General features: G+C 36.9%; 1 protein-coding gene across 3 annotated transcripts in view; it reads right to left on the bottom strand.

The window, feature by feature from the left end:
• Positions 1-22,892, bottom strand: part of LOC138176028 (semaphorin-3C) — a 202,034-nt gene that overhangs the window by 74,126 nt on the left and 105,016 nt on the right. For all 3 annotated transcript variants that reach the window (XM_069106756.1, XM_069106757.1, XM_069106755.1), the window contains exons 5-6: positions 15,092-15,211; positions 8,414-8,504 (exon numbers count right to left, since the gene is read on the bottom strand). In XM_069106756.1, coding sequence (XP_068962857.1) covers positions 8,414-8,504; positions 15,092-15,211 — 211 coding nt within the window. The remainder of the gene's footprint in view (positions 1-8,413; positions 8,505-15,091; positions 15,212-22,892) is intronic.

Below are 22,892 nucleotides of genomic sequence, written 5' to 3'. Positions count from 1 at the left end.
TCCCATGGCTAGCTTCTATCACCTTCAGAAGCAAATACATAGTGCTCAATTTGATACTCAAAGCCCTTCATGACCTAGTGGCCTCCTACCTTTCCATTCTTCTTACACCTTACTCCAAAACACACACTCTTCCATTCAGTGACACTGGCCTCCTGGCTGTTCCACAAGTAAAACACTCTGCACTCCGGGCATTCTCTCTGGCTGTCCTCTATGCTTGGAACATTCTCCCTTCTCTGCTTTGACAACTGACCTGCCTGGCTTCCTTCAAGTCCCAACTAATCCCACCTTTCTACAGGAAGCATTCTGTAACCCATCTTAACTTCGGTGCTTCCACTCTTCAAAAAAAAATCCTAGTTACTCTTTATACAGATGGCTTTGTAAATATTGGTTTCCATATTGAATCTGCCATTAGATTGTAAGCTCCTCGAGGGGAGGATCATCTTTTGCATGTATTTATATCCCCAGTGCTTAGCATCATGTCTGTAGGTGCTTAATAAATGTTTATTAATTGATTGAATAGTCTCTGTCAAATCAAATGGTCTTTTTTTTCAGTCTACATTATTCTTGACCTTTCTGCAGCATGTAACAATGTTGACCTTCCCTTCATTTTCGATATTCCTTCTTCCATGATCTCTCTTAGTTTTCCTCATGTCTGATCATTCTTTCTCAGTCTATTTTGCTGAATTATTTTCCTAGTCCTATACCCTAATTATGAATGTCCCCTAAGCCTTGGCCCTCCTTTTGCTATTTTTTTCTCCATCTCCCTCTCCCTGTATACCTTGCCTCTTGGTGAGCTCAAGTTGCTATGGACTTTCATTCTTCATCTCTTTGCAAATGATTCCCAGATCTATATATCCAACTCTAGTCTCACTCATGAGTTCCAGTTCTGTATAACTAACTTACTATTGGACATCTCCAACTCTATGTCCTAGAGATTTTGCCAACTCAACATTTCCAGAAAAGGAGTTTATTACCTTCCCCCTCTGAAGTCCAATTTTCCAACTTCTCCATTTCTGTAGGAAATATAATAGCCATCTCTCTAGTCAATAAGGTCCACAATTTTGGAGTTATCCTCTTAGACTTTTTTCCTGTCTCTCAACTGAGATTCAGCTTCTCCTATTTCCATGCCTTTGCAATAGGCGTCACCCTGCTAATAATATATTCAATCCTCATGTCCACCTCACAGAATCCTTTGTTTCCTCTAATCACAGTTTAAGAACCACCTTTGACATGAAGCTTTTCCAGATGACCCTCGTTATAGGCACCCTCTCCCTCCAAATTAATTTGTTTTTATTTTATACATTCTACTATATGTATACATAGTCTTTCCTAAAGACTGTAAGCTCCTTGAGGGCATGAACTATTTAACTTTTTCTTTGTGATGGCTGGCAAAGGACAGGTACATAGTAATGTTATCTTTTTAAAACTGATTGATCTTCAATTGTTCCCGCTCCCTCATCCTCTATATCATCCTCCACAACATCTCTCTCATATATCCCCTAGTTCAGGCCCATATTGTCTCTCACCTCAGCCTCCTAATTGATGTTCCTGCATCAGGTCTCTCTGCCTTCTCCTATCTGTCCACTATCAAGCTTTTAAACTGATATTCCCAAAGTACCCATGTCCCTTTCCTGCTCATGAAGTTTCAATAGTTTCCTGTTGCCTCTATGATTAAATACTTCTGTGTGCCATCTAATACACTTCACTCACTCAATATTACCTTTCCTGGCTTATTGCACATTATTCCCCTTCACAGATACTAGCCCAGTGGTATGAAATTCAAATAGAAATGGCCACTAAACTGCACATAAAGATCCTTATGAGATGCACTTTAACTTGAACAACCACATATTAACATTGTCTATGTACTGTTGCATTTTTATTTAGTTAGTTAAATAGTTCTAAATCACATTTTAATGTGGTTCAGCTGTATTGACATTGACTCACGTCTACCACCTCTACGCTTGTGTCATCCAAGATGGTCTATTTGTTGTTCCTCATATATGTCATTATGCATCCCAAATCCATGGTTTTGTACACGTTTTCCCCCATTGGAAAAGATGAAGAATTTTTTTCTTAGTTGGAAATCCCTTCAAAATTCAGTTCAAATGCCTGCTTCTACATGTCTCCTATTAGATGCTACTATCTCCCATCCTCAAATTATGGTATATTTACTTTGTGTATATATCATATGAACTTATCTGTGCATGTGTTGTTTGGAACCAATAGAATATAAGCACTTTGAGGGCAAGAGCTATTTTAATTTTGTTTTCATATTCCCTGTGATGAGTGATGTGTGATGATGTGATGTGTGCCTGGCACTTAACTGATACCTGCTGACTCAATGAATGGTCACTTTAGGCACTGATATTTTATGACTTTCATCTAAAATGAAGAGAGATGTGGTGTGTGTGTGTGTGTGTGTGTGTGTGAATTCATAGTCAAGGATGAAATTTAAAATTTAAATACAAATAGTTAATGAATTAATGTATATATGTACACATTGTTGTGGAAGTAAATACTTTATATGGATTATCTCATTTGAGATTCACAACAGCTCTGGGGTAAACAGTACAAACATTTTTATCCCTACTTTACAGATGCAGAAGGTAAGATTTAGAAAGACTAAGTGATACGTCCAAGCTGAAGGAATAGCAAATGGAGGAAGCAGGATCAGGATCCAGAGATTCTGAATGCTTGTCTAGAATTCTTCTAATACCCAAGGAGCCAAACATGCCTGGACTGTGACTCCTGTTATTCACTGAACAGATTTAAATGTAGCTGGGAAATATTTAACAAAATAAATAAAAATGCAATAGAGCACAGATAATGTTAACATATGCGATCCTAAGTCAAGTCCCACATGCATCCTTGTGTATGGTTTAATGGCACCTTTCCTATTTGAGTGTGACACCACTGTTTTATACCACAATGTCTCTCACTAGTTAAAAAAAGGAGGAAGAAGGATGATATTTGTTTAAGATGATAAGCAAGTTATTAACTCACAGATGTTTTGTAGAAATCAGGAAACTTTAAAACTTTGTAAAAAGGTATTACTACCTAAGAATAATGACAGTGGCTCTTACAGAGTTTTAACACTTGCATTCTAAAAAGTATTACATTTTGAATAATAATTAAAATTTCTCTAGGGCTTTTGGTTTACAAGGAACTTTTCTGACAATTCAGACAGATTTTTAAAAAATTAAACATAGAGGAGAAGGTAATATAAAAACAAGAAAAAGAAAAGTATGAGAAAAAAAGACCTTTTTTTTCAACAGTGGCAGAAGCAAAGAGCTATGCTTTCTATGTACATCAACCTAGGAAATAAAGCCCATATGTTAGGAACATACATGAAAGGCATATAAATTCTTCCCTCGAGGAACAAAAAAAAAAATTCCATCGGTTAGCATTAATGCTACCCCCTGGGTACAAAACAGAAGCTAACAGCAATCTTTAAAAATCAAATTTAGCAAGGTTAGAGTCTGACTGGGCTGCCACACAGCTGTGTTCTTTGACTGATGTTCCAGAGTAAATCCCCTGGTAGCCCTCAGAATGTGGTCGTGTTGGCATGATCCATGTTATCTGAGGCACTCTAGGCTTTTCTAGGCAGTAATAAGAAAGAATGTGAGAGAGAATGAAGCTTGTGGAATGTTCCTGTTGTGTTACTTACTAGGTCATGAACTGGACCCCTACCAGTTCCTTAAGCAGGTATGGCAGGCATTGTGTCGCCTTGCCTCTCCTCCTAGTAGGGGTCCAAGCCATGTGGGAGTCCATTGTAAGGGGATAACCAAAATGAGAAGGAAGAAGTATTTGAACAATGTGGCTTCTTTAAAAAGACTATAAAAATATCTGTATAGAAACACACATACATATGTGTATTTACAGGTGACTGTTAAATTATTATCTGCTTATAATTAATTATTACGTATTCTTGTGCCTGATTTCCTCCTAGGTATACAGTGCCTAATCCCTGCTGTCTCATACACTGACTACCATAGCTCTTAAAATTCTCATGTTTACATCAATAAAAAAAAAAGTGTGAGGGAATGCAATTTTGAATCCAAAGTACTCCAGCTTATTAATGAACCAGGCCTTAAACAATCCACAATACTTACTTGTGTAATCAGGTATAAAATGTTCCTGTCAGCTTCACTTCCTTCCTTAAATTTACTCTAATTTATTACAGCAAGGTTGCCAGTCCTGCTGTGGCTCCTTTGCTCTAATGAAAGGCTTAACGGATGTATATCTCTTGGTAAGAAGTGTGCTTTGTAAGGGTAAAAACAAAACAAAACAAAATTCTTTTCAAAGTTTCTCTGAAACTCTCATTTTTCCAAAGTTAGAAATTTTTGCTTTGAAATTTTGCTCCAAGTGCTGTGTGACTATATAGTTGGAGCTCCATGGACCAGAAAACTCATGATGATTGATGTTTTTAAAGTCACTTTATTTGGCAATTTAGTGCTTTAGCAATGAATGAAAATGGCCAAAGCTCAAGAGATTTACACAATGCAAGGGCACATATTGCAGTTATCTTGTGAAGTTGTCAAACATTCCATTTTTTTCTTCAGAAAGTGACAATGATCCAAGGTAATGTCAAAGTCTTTCTACCCTTTTAAAGTCATAGGAATTTTCTGAGCTTACCAAACTCAGTGGAATACATATGTATGGAAATGACAATTACATAGTCTAACTGTCACAACTGATCATTTGAAGAAATATTATCCCCCAAATAAAAATATTTGTGGATCATCAAAAGGCAAACTTTGGAAATAACGTATGAATACTCCAAGTTTCTCAGTATATTGACTTTTTTTTTTTTGCTTTTTGGAGGGCAATTGGGGTTAAGTGACTTGCCCAAGGTCACATGGCTAGTAAGTATTAAGTGTCTGAGGCTGGATCCGAACCCAGGTCCTCCTGACTCCAGGGCCAGTACTCTATTCAATGCACCACCTAGCTGTCCCAGTATACTGACTTCTTAAAAAATTTCACCAGTGTAACCAACTAAAGTTAACCTAAAGAATTAAGCTGTTAGGTAAGTATAAACATTTACACTGAAGATTAAATGTCCCTAAAAATTATGTGAAGAGACACATTCTAATCAGTCTTTTCCTTTATTATCTGTAGAGTACATCTTGTCACATCCCATAATAATAAATACTTCTATGGCAAGTAATAACATTGACTAAACTAATTCTTCGTACTCTAGCCCTCAAAAAGATTTTTATGTGACAACAACTGCTACATTTCTTACCAATATTTTTCAGTTATTCAGTAAAACAATGTTGTAGTACAAAAATGTAGGGGAAATGTAGTATATTAGAAAAAAAAACAACACTGGATACAAGGTCAGGAGATTTGGTTCTAGACTCAGGCCTGCCACCATCTAATTGTGTTACCTTGGACAAATCAGTTAAACTATGGGCCTCAATTTCGTCATTTATAAATGAGGATTTGGACTGGCTAATCTGTCATCAGATCTGATGAACTCTAAGGTGTTGAAATTCTGTGTATGCAATGAATACCTCACAACATCAAAGCCTGAAAATTCCAAGTCAGTTATTATGTTACATTTTGGCATGCTATTAAACTTATGTCCTGATTTAGCCACTGTGAGCCCTGAATTCCTCTACTTGTAACCTTGATCCTATCTACTCCTGTTTCCTCTAGCAGGTTGCCTCCATAATAATCCCTTTCTCTCTCTATTTAATCTCTCTCAGTATTGGTTCCTTCCCTGCTACCCTCAAATATGTATAGGTCTACTGCATTCTTAACAAACATTTAGTTGACCCTACCATCCCCCATTTGGCCTTTCACAGTCAAAGACTCACTCACCTTTTGTAAGCTACTCTCAACCCTCATCATTTGACTGATATTTCTCTACACAAATTCACCAATGATCTCTTAATTTACAAACTCGATGACCTTTATTATGTCTCTGCCTGCTTGATATCCTAGCAGCACTTGACACTGTTCACCACCTTTTCTTCCTGGATACTCTTCCCTCCTTGGGTTTTAATGATACTACAATTTTCTATCTCTTCCTACCTGTTTGGTCACTCCTTCTCAGAGGATCAGGGGATGATCACTCATATGTGGAGGCTCCATAACTATGGCCCTTCACAAAAGCTCCCTCCTGAACACTCTTCTCTTTTCCCTCTGTTCTGATGCCCTTCTTAGGTCCCATGAGTTCAGTTATCATGTCTGTGCAATAACACCCATATTTCCAGCCATATTCTCTTTCCAGACCCTCATTCCCACACCCACCCCTTTGCCTATTGCACATTATCTATCTGAAATCCCTTAGGTATCTCCAACTTAACACATCCAAAAAGCAACAATTCATTGGTTTTCTCCATTTTAAATGTCCCTATGTCTATCAAAGGTATTACCATTCTTGCAATTACTCAACCTTTAACTCTTCCCTAACTTCATTACCACCCATATTCAATCAAGTTCCAATCATCAATTATACTTTCACATTTCTTGCATTCAACCCCTCCTATCAGCTTAGATGACCACCCTTGCTTAGATGACTACCACTTTTATTCAAGCTTATTCCCTCTCACCTGAACTATTACAATAGCCTCCAAAATGATCCCTTTGCCTAAAATCTTCACTCTTTCCAATCTATGCTCCATACAGCGACCAAAGTGATATTCCTAAAACACAGCTCTGACCATGGCCCTTGCCTGCTCAGGAAGTTATAATGACTCCTGTTCTGCCCCTTCAATGAGATGCAAACCCTTTTATTGACATTCAAAGGCCCTCGTGATTTGCCTCCAGCCTTATTACACATTATTTCCCTTCATACAATCTATATTTTAACCACTTGTTATTCTTCATACCAAACATTCTATCTCCCATTCTCATGACTGTGCAAAGGTTCTTAGACTATGTGTTTAATATGCTTCCCCACTCTTATGATCTCTAGGTTTTTTAGACTCTCCTCAGTTACTAGTATATCTCCCTTACATAATTTTATATTTTTTCTTGTTCATGCATATATTGTTTCTTCCAATAAAACATAAGTTCCTTGAGGGTAGGGTTATATTTTTGCCTTTGTATACCCAATACCCAGCATAATGCCCGGCATATAGCAGCAGCTTCATATATGATGGATTAATTTGGTCTCTTACTTTTGACATTCAAACTCAATAATTCAACAAATATTTCTGAAATACTTCTTATGCACCAGATATTGTGCTTGAGGCCAGACATACAAAGACAAAAAACCCCAAGCAGTTCCATCACTACTTCACTATGTTACTGTCAGAAGTGCACTTTACTTTGTGCTGGATGCACCTGACTTTAAGGAGGGTCTATGTGTCAGAAAAGTAGGTTGTCCATTTAAATGCATCGTCATAGAGGCACCAATTGTGAGATTAGATATTTAAGGTAGTCTTTTGGGAGAGATAAAAATTCTATAGTTCATAATACATCAGAAAAGAACAACGCACAAGCACAGCATACTTAATGGACTGAAACAAGTTTTAGCCATCTCAATCTACTGCTGATAACTGGCACATTCAGGTGATTTCTGAATGGTCCAGTTCCATTAATGAGAAACCTTTAGGACTAATAAGTGCTATGTCTGATTTTCAGTGACGTTTTGACTTGCCTGTGGACATGATGTGCTAGGGAACCTAAGACTAGGCACCTGAATGCATTGCAAGGGGAACAGAGTACATCCACAGAAGCAGAAGCATTCCAGGCACCTCTTAGTTCCTCATATAGCACTTTTCAGGCAATTCAAAGAGAGATGCAGCTGTCTCATTCATTTCCTTCTGTCTCTTTAAAGAGGCACAACATTAAGAGTGACTTTCAAGGAAGTGAAATTTAAATAACATAATTAAAAGTGAAGGAAATGGGAAAAAAACTCAACAGCCACAGAATGCATATATGCAAGGTATTACAAGCTGTAAGAAAGTAAGTGTGACAGAGTAGGATCAAATGCCACAACGCAATCAAGAAGATCTGAGTTCAGTCCTTGCTTTTTTACATAACTTTTTTTGTCATGAGTAAGTAAATTCACTTCTGCATTGCAGACATCTCTAAGACTTTTCAAAGTTATAGATGAATTTCAAGTATTCCCAGTAAAGGGAACTCCTATTCCAAGGAAATCTAATATCGTTGGTATGCTAGCAGATGACACATTATAAATGATATTTTGGGATTGTAAGCATGAAGCAAAGTTATAAAATAACAGATTTTAATCATAAGACCTCTTAGGGAAGGGGAAATTAAAATCTTAACTACTTTTTCCCAAACCTCATTTGCTCTCCTCATATACATTTATTTTAAATTTCACATGGAGATCAAAAAAGGATCTTTTATAAGAAAAGAGAATGTGTGCCACATTTTAAAATTTGCATTGCTTAATTCACAACAGAATTTTACATTTTGTTTTGATACTTACTGATCATAACAGACACCGTGTTTACATTGGGGTTGAAAGAACAGCGCCCTTTTCCAGATTCACATTTAGAATCAATCATGAAGACTTGTTCCTTTAATACAGAATAAGGACAACATTAATACAGAGAAGCCAGTTTATAAATTTAGGGGAAAGGAGGACATTCTTAAAACATGATTGTCAAAACCATTCCTTGAAGAATCTTTCTACTTGGCTACCTACATTATTACCTTATTAATTTTCTCAACTCATTATCCCAAGAATTATTCGACATCTAAGAAGTGTTCATCTATGAAAGTTAGACTAATCTCAGAGGGCTTGTCCCTTATCTTAATGGCACCCCACACCCAAATCTGATGCAGGCACTAAGTGATTATAAAAGAAGAACCAAAAGTTATTTGAAAGTCAGAGGTCATTATGAACTACCCAGATATGCAGGGGTGGAGTCAAATTAAAAAAATTGTTTACAGAGGCACAAAGTATATTTTCTGTATTAATAACTATAGTAGATAATGTTTCTGAGGGCTGCTAGGTGGTGCAGTGAATAGAGCACCAGCCTTGGAGTCAGGAGGACCTGAGTTCAAAACAAGCCTCAGACACTTAACACTTGCTAGCCATGTGACCATGGCCAAGTCACTTAACCCCATACTGCCCTGCCTTCCCCCCTCCAAAAAGCAAAAAAGAAAAAAAGAGAAAGATAATGTTTCTGAAAAAGTCTAAAAATAAGAATGAAGTTTCATTTTTCCACTGCATGTTTTGCCTTAAGACATTAAAGTCCCTTGAGGACAGAAATCATCTTGTTTTCATATTTTTATGCTTACTTCTTAGCACATAGTATATTTAATAAAAATATATTTAGCACATTTAATAAATGCTTGTGGATTATCTTATTGATCTATTATCTTAATAAAACAATGACCAATAATTTAAGTTAATGTATTTCTGATATTCAAATAGCATATTAACCAAATAAATATCTAATCTCATATAGGAAAAGTGTCTGTATAATACAGCTCATGTAACACTGGGGAGGAAATGCCGTGAGTGATAAATGACCACTGTTTTGGTTTGGCTTTTTATAATTATCATTTTAAACCAAGCTTAAATTTCCTTGTTCGTTCATCCAATATTTTAGTCAAATTGATCTGAACTGTTGTTATAGGCAAGACCTGTGTGTTACTTGATGTGGAGGATACAAAAAATGAACTAGCCAAGGCTTCTGCTCTCCAGCATCTTAGGAGGACAGATCTAGTACAGGAAGGGACTCTTCAGAGGTCTAGAGACTGGCCTGAAGTAATACAATGAATTTCAGAAATGGAATTGGAGCCCAAGTTGTCTGATTGCAAATACAGCGTCTTTCCACTATAGCAAACTGGAGTATCTAACTTAGCCGAGAAGATACATACATACCTAGAGACACTAGAAAGCAGCAAATAATCACAGCACTACAGAGAAGGTGACAGGATAGTTCAGAGGCCTCCTCCACCCCACCTCCCAGCAGCTGCTGAGACACTTACTGGTTCTTCTCTACAGAAGGTCTCCAACTTTAATGCTCACCTGACTTAGAGCTAATGACTTCCACCTTTCTTTCCCATCTCAGAAAAAGAGGTCAATGAGTCACTCTGTATGAATTTATTAAATACCTACTGTGTGCTGGGCACTGTGCTACCTATTGGGCATATAAATAAAAGCAAAAGGCAATCTTTGCTCTTCTCAAGGAACTCCTTATAATACTTCATCCTTGGGCTGAATTATTCTGGGACTGGGACACATCTTCAATTCCAATGATCCCCTGCCACACAATGACCTTGAGGTTTTGATAATCCCCATGGAACAACCCAAATCCTGGTATTGAGGGGGGTGGGAAGGGAGTGAAAGCAGAGTGGAGTCAGAAGCAGTGAATGCTTTGCAGGCATGGGTCAGAAAGGCAGCTTTAAGACAGTGACTTCTGATGAAATAGAGATGTAGTGACTGGAATCTAGGAGACAGACTAGCTGTATTTGACAGCAGTGGAGGCAGAGGCTCACCCAACAAAGTTACAGTAGCTTTGTTCAATCAACAACTCAAGTCCCTGCCCCCCACCTAGCCTCTTCAAAATATGAGTCCCTCCCCCACCCGACCCCCCAGACACAGACATGAAAGGGTTAATTTTTAGTGGTTTTTGATGGGTCAAGAACAATTTTATTGTATGAGTTATATTCTGTTTGTATGTTTAATGAAAATCTTTATTATTAAATTTCTGATGATTTTTTCTGGTCTGTGAATAAAGCCTACACACACTTGGGGGGGGGCTCCACTCAAGAATATATTTTCTTTCCCCTCTATTGAACCAAACAAGAGTAGGAGATCCTCAGAGTGAATTGGAAGATTCTCATCCCATTTTGTGGGAGACCCATCTAAAATGATGTTTGTCGGCTCAAGCTAAGACTACTTGCCCTATACAATAACTGAGGAAATAGTGAAATTTTAAAAAGTATATTCATGCTGGGGGTGGTTAGACTGGAGATGAAATTTTGGTCAGAGTTGAGGCGACTGAGAAACTGTGAGGCCGGCCAAGTGCCATAGGTACATATGTCACATTAGAATCACAGAATCATAGTGTAGCGTCTGTTCTGGACCCATCCCCAATAGCTGGTCAGGTCTTCAGGATGTGGCCACAATGTTTCCCCTGAGCACTAGGGTGAACCCTGAGGGATTAGGGGGTTCTCTTTTTAATTTGACAGCTTAATAAGCCCCATTACCATCTTTACCTCCATGATTATTGTTCTATGTTAATTAGTTGATCAGAAATCAGTATTTACTATTGTTGTAGAGTTGGTACAAAATATCCCTTGCAAAAACTGGTGACTATCACAAATACAGACATATGCTCAGAGAGCACATATAGCAAAGGAGAATTTCATTAACTCTTAAGAAGATGTTTGCTGGAGTCCTCAAGTGTTCCCCTTAAGTAAAGTGTAGCTTTGCTGCTGGACTCCTTAGGCCTTTCCTCATGACCAGTCTGTCCTCAGTTCCTGATGCAAACAATGCTGTCAACTGCTGTTCTAGGAATACTTCTTTGATGCTGATGAAAAAAAAATTCACTTCCTCCAGTCTTCTGAAATTCACAAGTACCTCCTCTGGTCAAGGGATGGGAAAGGGGCTGCAGACAAGCAGGGGCCAAGGTACTCTCTTAGCCCTCTACCACTCCCTAAGGATTAATTCTCAGAGGATTGGCTTAATGCTTTCAACACTATACTGTTACATCCTCAAATGCCCTTGGTTCTAATATATGGTTTACCATTTTATTGATGATCCACAAGTTTCCTCAATCAATTTCAATGTACTTCTCATGTGTCATGACTATGATTTATCCAGTGGCTTTCAGTACAGGCTTCTGCATGCACTGAGTCGCATCTAGTAGCAATTCCCAATTTCATCTTCCTAAGTGTTATTTTCATTTTTAACATGGATAGGTAGTAGTGGTTTTAATATTCCAAATGTAACCTACATTGTCACTGCTGATGAAACTAGAGAACACAGTACAACCGGTACTGAATCTGTTATATTTTATATGCCTTTTGTCATCCTTCCCATTCAATCTACAAAAGCTTTTGGGAGGAGGTGAGAGTTGGACTATGAACCAAGGACTTAGAAACTCCAGCCTTGTTTTCTCCTCAACAGCTTATTTGTTTTGTGTGATAATGTTATGCATAAAGGAGAGTGGAAGACCATCTTCCTACTTCATGTTGAATTTTTAGTTAAACTAGTGCACTTGGCTCCCATGTATTGACACTTGTTTTCTATCAATTACATTTCTATAGGAAATGGTGAAGTCATTGCTTTTGATCATTTCAATTTTTCATACCTGAATGCTTGTTCAAACAGGTTGAGCAGGAGATATTATAATAGCCCCCAATTCTCACATCTTTTATTTCTTTTCCTTTAATTGGACAGTCATTCTTTTCTATAATCCACCATTGCTCTAAGCATTCTATGACTGAGAATAGTTAATTTTATAATCATTTCCTTTCTGTTAAAATATACCCAACTTCTTTATTATTGTAATTTTCTTGTTCTCATGTTTTTCAAAGTTCATGCAGAAACAATGCTGGGAGAAATCACTATCCTACTATTATTCCTCTAAATATCTTGTTCTGTGGTTTATTTCATAAGCATAATAGATGTCTTTTGTAGTTGAATAAATTATGGGTATGAACTTATCTTCTCTAGAATCACTGAAAGCATTTTTGATAAAATTCTAGTAGCAGACAACAGGAATCATACAGAATTCATACCAATCCCACATAACCTTGATCTCCTCTAAGTCTGTAAATTTTGAAAGCCTTTTATTCCATGCAGTTTGGAGAGTATTTGTCAGGGCAATACTGACCAAAGTGTTATTCTTAATTTTTTTCTGACTCAACATTATATCTAGGTGATTGTGGTCAATATTTTGGTCTGCAATAATGGATGGATTCCAGTATAGTTTATTAAGTTCTAAGGGTTATTTTGGGGTTTGTATTTGTAGAATAAGGGTTTGTATTATACTTATGATATAATATAGTAAGGTTCTATATCTTAATACTTATGTTATATTACCAGCAAAGCTTACACTGTCATTAAAAAAATTAAAGCCTGCATTTGAAACTATAAAAAATATTTTAAATATAAATACTCTACATTTTTAATATGTGAATGCATGAAAACTTTTAAATTGTGACTTCATCAATGTGACCCAAAGAAAAAAGAGTGCTCTAACCTTGTATAGTGAGCATAAAAACTACTTCATAAAATCCAATTTTTGAAAGTTACTCAAAGCAATTTTTTTACATTTTCCTAATTTTACAATTGAAGAGATAAGGAGATGTCATGGCAATGGGAAAGAAAAGATCTAGCAAAAAATTCACAAATAAAAAACATACAATTTGCCCCCATATACAGTTCATAAAGGTAGAGACTGTCACAAACTTACCTGATAAACAATAATATTATTTAAAGAAAATGATCTAATAGTAATGAATGGTTGATCTATGAACCTGACAATCCTATCTTTAAAAAAAAAAGCCTTTGTCTTTCGAGGAAAGAAGAAAGTATCTGATACTTAACAAATTAATTAAATTCATGCTATATTTACAATGGAGGGTTTTGTGGGGATTTTTTTTTGGAGAGTACTTCAAATTTAATATTACTATATGGAGTAAGCAATTTCTAAATGGAATAACGTTTTTAAATGAAATGTGTAGTTGGAGAATGCATGATTGCCAGGGTGACAAGCTGACAGATTTCATACATCTGAGGTTATAGTTGACTTAATCAACTGATCATTCACAAGTGCTTATCCATATGAACAAGTTCAATTCAGGCAATCATATTCTTGCCTTATACATACCTTGATTTTTATTTTAAGACTATTAGTACTTCACAAGATTTTAAAAATTAAGACTTTAAACTGAAGTCATATATGAAAAAGAATCATTTTTGGACAGAGAGATAGGGTTAAATATTATTACTCCAATTTTTTAATAATCTTGTTATAATTGTTAATAGGCATATTTTCATATTAAAAAGAAAGTATCTGAATTCCAAAAAAAATTATAGAAGGAATCTAAAGAAGATCTTGGTAGAAAAACAGAGAATTTTATTCATTATAAAATAGATTAGTGAAATGAAAATGGAAAGCATTCAGGAAATCAGTGGAAATTTTAATCTTTTAAAAGATTGCCACGATTATATATTCATTCAAATGATAATAGAAGCTAACATTACCACATGGGGAAAAAACATCTTTAGAGCAATTTTGCAAATAATTCCTAATGGCTTGGCTTGTATGACACACATGACCATTCAATAGCTTTAGGCTTTGTAATGAAAGTAAATACAGATACTAACCAGTTGGATTTAACTTATAGTATGTATGATAATAATATACTTAATAAATGGTTTTATTAAAATTTTCACTTTTCTAATTTTATTTTTTATTACATAGCCATATTCTGGATATCATCAGTAACAGCTTATATGAATAAGGTTAAGCCATTGATATGTATGAGGTACAAAATTTTGTTTAACCATTTTAAGCAGTTCAGTTGAAAAGAAACTTATTCATAATGATATACCATGTTTCATTCATTGCTATAACAAGTCATTTAAAAATGAATGGGTACAGATGTTCATCTGAAATGAAGTCCATTTCTTGGTTAGCTATGTAACTTTTTTTTAAGCTAAACCTCTTTAGCATTCCTTAGAAACTCCCTAAAATTGTGGAGTAAACTTTTATTTTTTTTACCAAATTTGGCAAAGCAATTATAACTACTATTAGAATATTGAGAATCTAAAGTCACCACAAAACATCCATAAAATATGAACCATATAAGAAAAATATATTTTCCTATTCCAAAACAAATATGAAGTCACTAAGTTATTTTGTTTTTTATTCTTTCCTTTTATTATTTATTATCAAAATATTATTTTTTATTCTTTCCTTTTATTATTTATTATCAAAATATTATTTTGAATATTTTTTATTCAAAAAGAATGCGTAAGATAAACAGTTTTTCTTCTAGATCATAGGCAGATATGAAGGAAGAAGTACCATTTGTTGAGTCAAATAAAAGAACAAGTAAAAGAATGCTTTAAATATCTGGAACTCACCTAATACAAATCATCGTAAGTGGAGATCATGAAATATTACGCACTTACCTCTGATCTGCGTCCTCTGTTCAAATATGTACATACTGGGCTAAAGGCACCACTCCCACAGACATACAGATGAGTGCGATTGAAAGCCTGAATCACCCGCACAAAGTTTCCACAGCCATGCTGCAAGGATAAATAAAGTGGTAAGTGTGTGTCTCTCTCTTTCTCTCTCCCCCCCCCTCTCTTTTTCTCCCTCCTTCTCCCTCTGACTTCCTCGGCATCGTGTACTGTGCTTGTAACATCAAGATATAAACAATGAGAAAACATCATGATCTTGTAGCCCTCCCCTCCCCCCAACCTATCAGAAACATGGAGCACTATATGCTTATTGGACTATTAATAGTCCATCAGTCATCATTTAGAATGAACCACTAACAGTTCTACATATAAACAGCAAAAAATGGATAAAAAAAAACCTACCCTTCTGATAAAGTATAGCATAAAGGAAAGGACACTGAATCAACTTCAAGTTATAAGACCAGTATTTCAAGTTCTGCTTCTGCCATTTAGTATCTCTGTACCCTTGGACAAATCAGTTTACTTTTGTGGTCTGTCCTTCAGGGACATAAGAAGGTCATCCTAGGTATTATCCAGAGAACCAAGGACTAGAATACCCAACACTATTGGAGGTCGCCTTCCTCCCTTCCCTTTCCCCCTAATGCACTCTCCAGCCACCCAAAACTCTTCCAGAGTGTTTGACTGCTTACATAGCGTGGGTAAGATAGGATTCACAAACTATATTCTTTCCTGTGAGATGAAGAACCACCAGGTCTAACTGTCAGTTTTGCTGCTGCCTCCTAAGGTCTTCCTGGGCATACCATATACTTTGCCTCTGATCCCTAAAGGTCCCTGGCACTATCATCTGAACTAATGATATAACCTAAGGAACCCAGAGCCATGTCATCTCTGTTACCATTGATCCTTGGAATTCCAATAAATTCTATTCATCCTGCAGTTGAATTTTCTTTTATATTTTAGTTCTGTGAGAACAGGGACAAATCTCCCTTTTCCTATTTCTATCCATAGTATTTGGCACAGGCTGGCACTTAATAAATGCCATTTTAAATACTCAGATGAATCTTTAAGGTCACTGATGTACATCCTGACTTAACAGTTCAGATCATATCCTATGCAAACTTCCCCACTGTGTGTGATATTTGTCTATATTTTTCTTAAAAATATATTACATTTGGGGTGGCTAGGTGGTGCAGTGAATTCAGTGCCGGCCCTGAAGTCAGGAGGACCCAAGTTCAAATACGGCCTCAGATACTTAATACACAGACCAAAAAACTAGCCGTGTGACCTTGGGCAAGTCACTTAATCCCAATTGCCCTACCTTCCCCCCTCCAAAAAAAATATTACATTTATGTCCAATATTTCAAGGCACTTTATTCTAACACCTGTTTATAAAAGTACCTACTTAATAAGTGTCTGTTAAATAAATTACACAGAGGCAACCTCAGGCAAAATACTCTAATGGGTTACTCTTCCATCCCACTATCCCTTCTCCACAACTCACACAAAGCAGTCCTCTAAGCCCTGCCAAATATCTCCAGGATCTTCGCAAGGTGACCTGCTTCCAATCTAGTACCTGTAGCCACCTGCCAGTTTCCCTATGCAAATCAATTAACATAATAACCATGTTGAGATGATCAATGTCTAGTAGTGGTGTGAGGCTGCAGACATTTACATCTGAGATCTAAATGTCTCAATCTTTTGACCTGCAGAAGTTCCAAATTTTACATCTAGGATTATGAGTAGATACAGATCATCATAGCTATATTCATTTTGTGATGGTCTGCGCTGATCAGTGCTCAACCATGTTTTAGTCATTTTTTGGCCAAGAAAAGCCAAACTTTAGAGAAAACTTAAGTTTACTCCTGCCTTAAAACTATCTTATCAGAGCATATGAGCAATTAAAAGTAAACTTAAAAAAAAGTTTTTTCTCCATCTATCATTTCTTCTTGTTTAATCAATGATTCATTCTTGACAGTAATGAGTGATTTTTCTTTCTGCAGAGTGATCTTATACAGATGTTTCTCTTCTAGATTTTTATTATCGAGTGATCAATCACAAACTTTGTAACCAAAGGAATTAAAGCTAGTTCAGACAAATTGTTTTATTTATATTTTGAGACATTTACATTTACGTTCAATATTTCAAGGCACTTTATTCTGACACCTGTTTATAAAGATACCTAAAATGTGATTACATAACTGTACATAGTATTTTGTTTCTCAGGAGGAAGTATATATCCAAGCCTGGTGTATATATAATATGTATATATTAGGAATAACTGTGAGCAGTAAGACCCAAATGTTTATTTTTTTCACCTTCAAGTTCAGTCAGTCTAGGATTCTGTATGTAATATTTTCCCATAAACCAGGAAATCAATCTACTCTTATTATGCAAGTTATGTCTATTTTGCCTTAAGTCCTGTAGACAAATTAACCTTGAAAATGAAATCACTAGTTAACCATTCTATGCCATTGGTGGTAAAAAGAAATAAATCAAGAGAATTATTTTGTAATAGAAAGTGAGAAGGCAGGTGACTCGGGTCTCATGCCCCAGAGCTACTATTTTCATATGAAAACATTGAGTGCAGGGCTTCCTGAATATGTGCAGGATTATGTCACGTATTTTACTAGTTTCTGATAATAGCAGTATCTGATATTTGACCACTAAATTTTTATAAGTAACTTTTCTTGCAAACATTTAAGGTCAACCTGAATTTTACAAACCTCCATTATTCTCTGTATGCATTTCTAGTATGCATCACACAGTTGTTTTTTTTTTAAGTGCTTACATTTTAAAGTTACCATATGTGCTCCTGGTCCCTTAAGTTTATGTTCTTTAGTGTTGTCTCAATAATTCATTAAATTATTATTTATTACAGAAAAAAGACTTCTTATCTACTAGGGGCCTAGAGGAGGAGGGAAAAGCAATGGGGTAGCTAGATAGTGCAGTGAATAGAACACTGGCCCTGGAGTCAGGAGGACCTGAGTTCAAATTCGGCCTCAGACACTTGACACTCACTATCTGTGTGACCTTGGGCAAGTCACTTAACCCCAATTGCCTTGCCTTCCCCCCTCCAAAAAGCAGATAGCCTGTCAGAGAATAGTCCTCTATGCCTCTGTGTCTTTCAGGGGTAGAGAGAACCTGTGACCTCAAGGGCACATGTGGCCCTCTAGGTCAGAAGTGCAACCCTTCAGGGGCAGCTAGGTGGCGCAGTGAGTAAAATGCCTGCCCCGGAGTCAGGGGAACCAGAGTTTGGTTCCAGCCTCAGACACTTAACACCCACACAAAAAAAAAACTAGCCGTGTAACTTTGGGCAAGTTACTTAACCCCAATTGCCCTCCGAAAGGCAAAAAAAAAAAAGTGCAACCTTTTGACTGAGCCCAAGTTTTACAGAACAAATCCTTTTATTAAGGGGATTTGTTCTGTGAAGTTCAGATTCAGTCAAAGAGCTGCACTTGCAGACTTAGAGGGCCACATTTGGCCTGGAGGCCACAGGTTCCCCACTCCTGCAGCTTGGATACTGTCATAACACTAGAATATTTAGGCAGCTCCTGTAAGTCTGAATTAAAATTACCACCTTATTTGCATTAGAAAAACTTCAAACAGCAGTGGTAACAGCCTATATCATTACTGAAAGTTGTCATATCATAAGCTTATGAAGTTTCAGAAAGTTTACCTTTCAATCTATTTGTAACTTCAATTATCTCTCTTATATAGATTGCTCAAGAATTCCCTCTCCCAAAATTTCATTCTATTCTTTTTGTTTTCTAGAAATTACTGCACATTGATAAGCTCCCCAACATCAACTTCTCCATTCTCTTTATGGAACCCCCATCCTTCCAATCACTTATGTTAAAAAAATATACTTTTGACTCTATCATTCACTACAAGTCTATTGCCACATCTTTTTGATTCTACCTCGGCAAAATCTTTCATTTATCTCATTCACCATTAGAATCACTCATGAAAGGGGTGACTGAGTGGCACAGTGAATAGAGCACCTGCCCTAGAGTCAGGAGGACCTGAGGTCAAATCTGACCTCAGGCACTTGATACACTTACTAGCCATGTGACTTTGGGCAAGTCACTTAACCTCCAACTGCCCTCCAAAAAGAAAAAAAAAAAGAATCATTCATGAATTACTTTGACCCTTTTCACTTAGATTACTACTGCAAGAGCCTCTTAAGGTCTTCTGTGTCAGGTCTATTCCTTCTTAAATCCATGTTTTGCATTACTACCAATGTAACATCCTTCCAAAATGCATGTACTTTGATTATATCATTCCTCAATAACTGTCAATGGCTCTCTACTACCTAACCAATAAAATGTAAACATATTATGTTTTTGTTCAAGACCTTTAAATAGTAGAGATGCAACCTGCTTTTCCAGAAATATTTCACATCCTTTCCCTTAGAAGGTTCTTTGTTTCAGACAAACTGGAATACACTCCATCCCCGCCATTCTTGTGTCATTCTCACACATATTGTCTTCATGTCTTTGTTCATCCCAACCATCATGCTTCAAAGTGACTCCCTCATATTTTTAAGTCTTTCCCTTTCTTTAAGGATTAAATCAGGTGCTATAGTTTTCATTAAGCCTTTCCCTCCCCAGCTAAAAGTGTTCTTTCCCCTCACAAATTTATCACAATACTTTACTTCAATCTTTCATAATTACAAAATCTTGTAGATGCATGAGACTTTGGATATCATTTAATCTAATCATTGTAAACCGAGAATCCCCTTTATACCTTTGATAATTAATGATAATCTATCTTTCCCTTGAAGATGTCTTTAATGAGGGCAATCCCTCCAATCTGAGGGAGTCTATTTCACTTTAGCATGTTTTAACTGCTAGGAAGTTTTTCCTTATCAAAATCCATTTTTTTTTACACAATTTGTACACAGTATTGGAAATTTACCTCTTTTATATTTATCTCAATTACCTGCAAAAATCTCTAAATTGTAAACTTCTCAAGAGATGGATTTGTGCCACATCTATCTTTAATTCTTCCAATACATATCTTAGTATGCATGGTAAACACCTAATAAGTTTTATATTTTTTATTTAAAGGCCTACTACATGCAACTAGATAGCAGAGTGGATTGAATGCCAGACCTGGAATCAGGAAGATTTCTCTTCCTGAATTCAAACTTAGCCTCAGACACATTGGCTATACGACCTTGGGCGAGTCACTTAACCCTGTTTTTCTCAGTTTCTTTTTTTTTCAAATGCTTTATTAACTTCTGATTTACATCATTCATTTCCGCCAGCTTTTGAGTTACAAATTTTCTCCCCGTTTTTCCCCTACCCACCCCCCAAAATAGCAGTCCCACAGGATATCCCCTCCTCCAATCTGCTCTCTCCCATATTTTCTCCCATATCCATTTCTACTTTTCCAGTGGATCTCTATGCCCAAGTGCCTGTATATCTTATTTCCCAATTACATGTAAAATAGTATTGATAATAGTGTGTATGTATATATAGATAGATAGATATATACACATAAATATATATGTATAACACACATATTTGAATATTTGATTTTAAAACTTTGAATTCCAGATTCATTCCCTTTCTCCCTTGTCACCCACCCTTACTGGGAAGATAAACAGTTCAGTATAGGATGTACAAGTGTGGCTAATGCAAAACAATAACATAGTAGATATATTGTAAAAGACTGACTATATTTCCCTCCCTCCTATCCCACTTTCCACTTGTTCTAGTCTCTACTTTGATCCCGTCCCTTTTCAAAAGTGGGTGCTTCCAACTTCCCTCCACCCCAGACTGCCCTCCCTTCCATCATCTCCCCTGTCATCCCCTTCCCCCCTACTCTCAGGGAGGGTGAGATACCCTATTTAGTATGTATTTCATTCCCTCCTCAAGCCAAATTCAATGGGAATAAGGTTGACCCATTCCCTTTTGCCTTCCTATTCTTCCCCTCCATTGTAACCATTTCCCCTTGCCTCTTCTGTATGAGATAGTTTACCCGATTCTGTCTCTCCCCATCTCCTCTCATTATATTCCTCTCTCACCTCTTAATTTCACCTTTTAAGTATCATCCCTTCCCGTTAAATTGGTCCTGTGCCCTCTATATACGTACACCTGTAAACATATATACATACATTCACATATGTATTCATATGCCCATATACACTCATATATAGACATATATATGTATATATATATATATATATATTTCTATTCCCTTCAACTACTGAGAAAAGTTTCATAAGTTACAATTATTGTTTTTCCATGTAGGAATGTTAATAGTTCAACTTTGATAAGTTCCTTATGATTTCTTTTCCCTGTTTACCTTCTCCTGCTTCTCTTGCTTCTTGTATCTGAATGTCAAATTTTCTATTCAGCTCTGGTTTTTTCAGCAAGAATGTTTGAAAGTCCTCTATTCCACTGAATGACCATATTTTCCCCTGAAACATGATACTCAGTTTTGCTGGGTAGGTGACCTTGGTTTTAATCCCAGCTCCTTTGCCCTCTGGAATATCATATTCTAAGCCTTTTGATACCTCGGTGTAGAAGCTGCCAGATCCTGGGTTATCCTGATTGTATTTCCACAATATTTAAATTGTTTCTTCCTGGCTGCTTGTAATATTCTCTCCTTAATCCTTAATGGGATCTTTTTCAGGAGGTGATTGGTGGATTCTTTCAACCTCTCTTTTGCCCTCTGATTCTAAAAAATCAGGGCAGTTTTCTTTGAGGTACTTCCTGGAGGATGATTTCTAGGTTCTTACTTTGATCATGGCTTTCAGGTAGAACAATAATTTTAAAATTATCTCTCCTGGATCTATTTTCCAGGTCAGTGGTTTTTCCCATGAGATATTTCATATTGCTTTCTATTCTTTCATTTGTTTGGATATGTTCAACAGCATCTTGATTTCTCATAAAGTCATTAGCTTCCATTTGCTCCAGTCTAATTCTGAAGCCATGATTCTCCACATTAAGCTTTTTTCCATCTGGAAATTCAACTTTTTAAGGCATTCTTCTCCTCATTGCCTTTTTGAGCCTCTTTTGCCATTTGAGTCAGTCTGTTTTTTAAAGTGTTATTTTCCTCAGTCAGGCTATTGACTCTCATTTCATAATTTTCTTGCATTGTTCTCATTTCTCTTACCAATTTTTCCTCCACTTCTCTTATCTGCTTCTTAAGGTCCTCTATGACCTGTAACGAGCTTGTATTTTCCTTTGAAGCTTTTGGTGCAGGAGTTCTGACTTCACTGTCTTCCTCCTGGTCCATGCTTTGCTCCTTTTTGTCCCCAAAATAGGAGTCTAATGTTGGAATCTTCTGTCTGCTTTGTTTCCTTGGTTGGTCATGTCGCCCCTCAGTCACTTGACCCCTGGGCTTTTTGCCACAGTAGGACTCTGCCACCAGACAGGGGAGCTTTCGTCCCAAACTCTGGGGTTTTCTCAGTTGCCAGAGGTATTAGATGGGTACCCTCTCTGAGGTCTCCACACGCTCTGGCAAGCTGGACATACACCCCAGGACCTCCACCGTAGACTGCAATCCAGATCCAAGCAGGTTAAAGCAAGAGAAATTACCCCTCAGACTGGTGCTTGGGCCCCCTACACTCTGCAGGCCAGGAGCTGCAGCTGCCACGTGGCACTGGCTGGCTGTGCCTTCGTCTCAGTGGCTTCTCAGAGGCTTCTCGCCCCAGGGGGCAAAAGCCACGCACTCCCACTTACTGGTCCCAAAGTCCAGACTGCACTGTCCTCTCACTTTGTCCTTTGCATCTATGTGTTGAAAAATCTGGAAAGGGCCACAGCTGCTGCTGATC

This window comes from Petaurus breviceps, unplaced genomic scaffold (genome assembly GCF_028583685.1).
Source record: "Petaurus breviceps papuanus isolate PSGF00001 unplaced genomic scaffold, PetGlider_PUasm1.0 80, whole genome shotgun sequence".
Lineage (NCBI taxonomy): Eukaryota > Metazoa > Chordata > Mammalia > Diprotodontia > Petauridae > Petaurus > Petaurus breviceps.
This window is presented reverse-complemented; position numbering and strand designations above follow the sequence as displayed.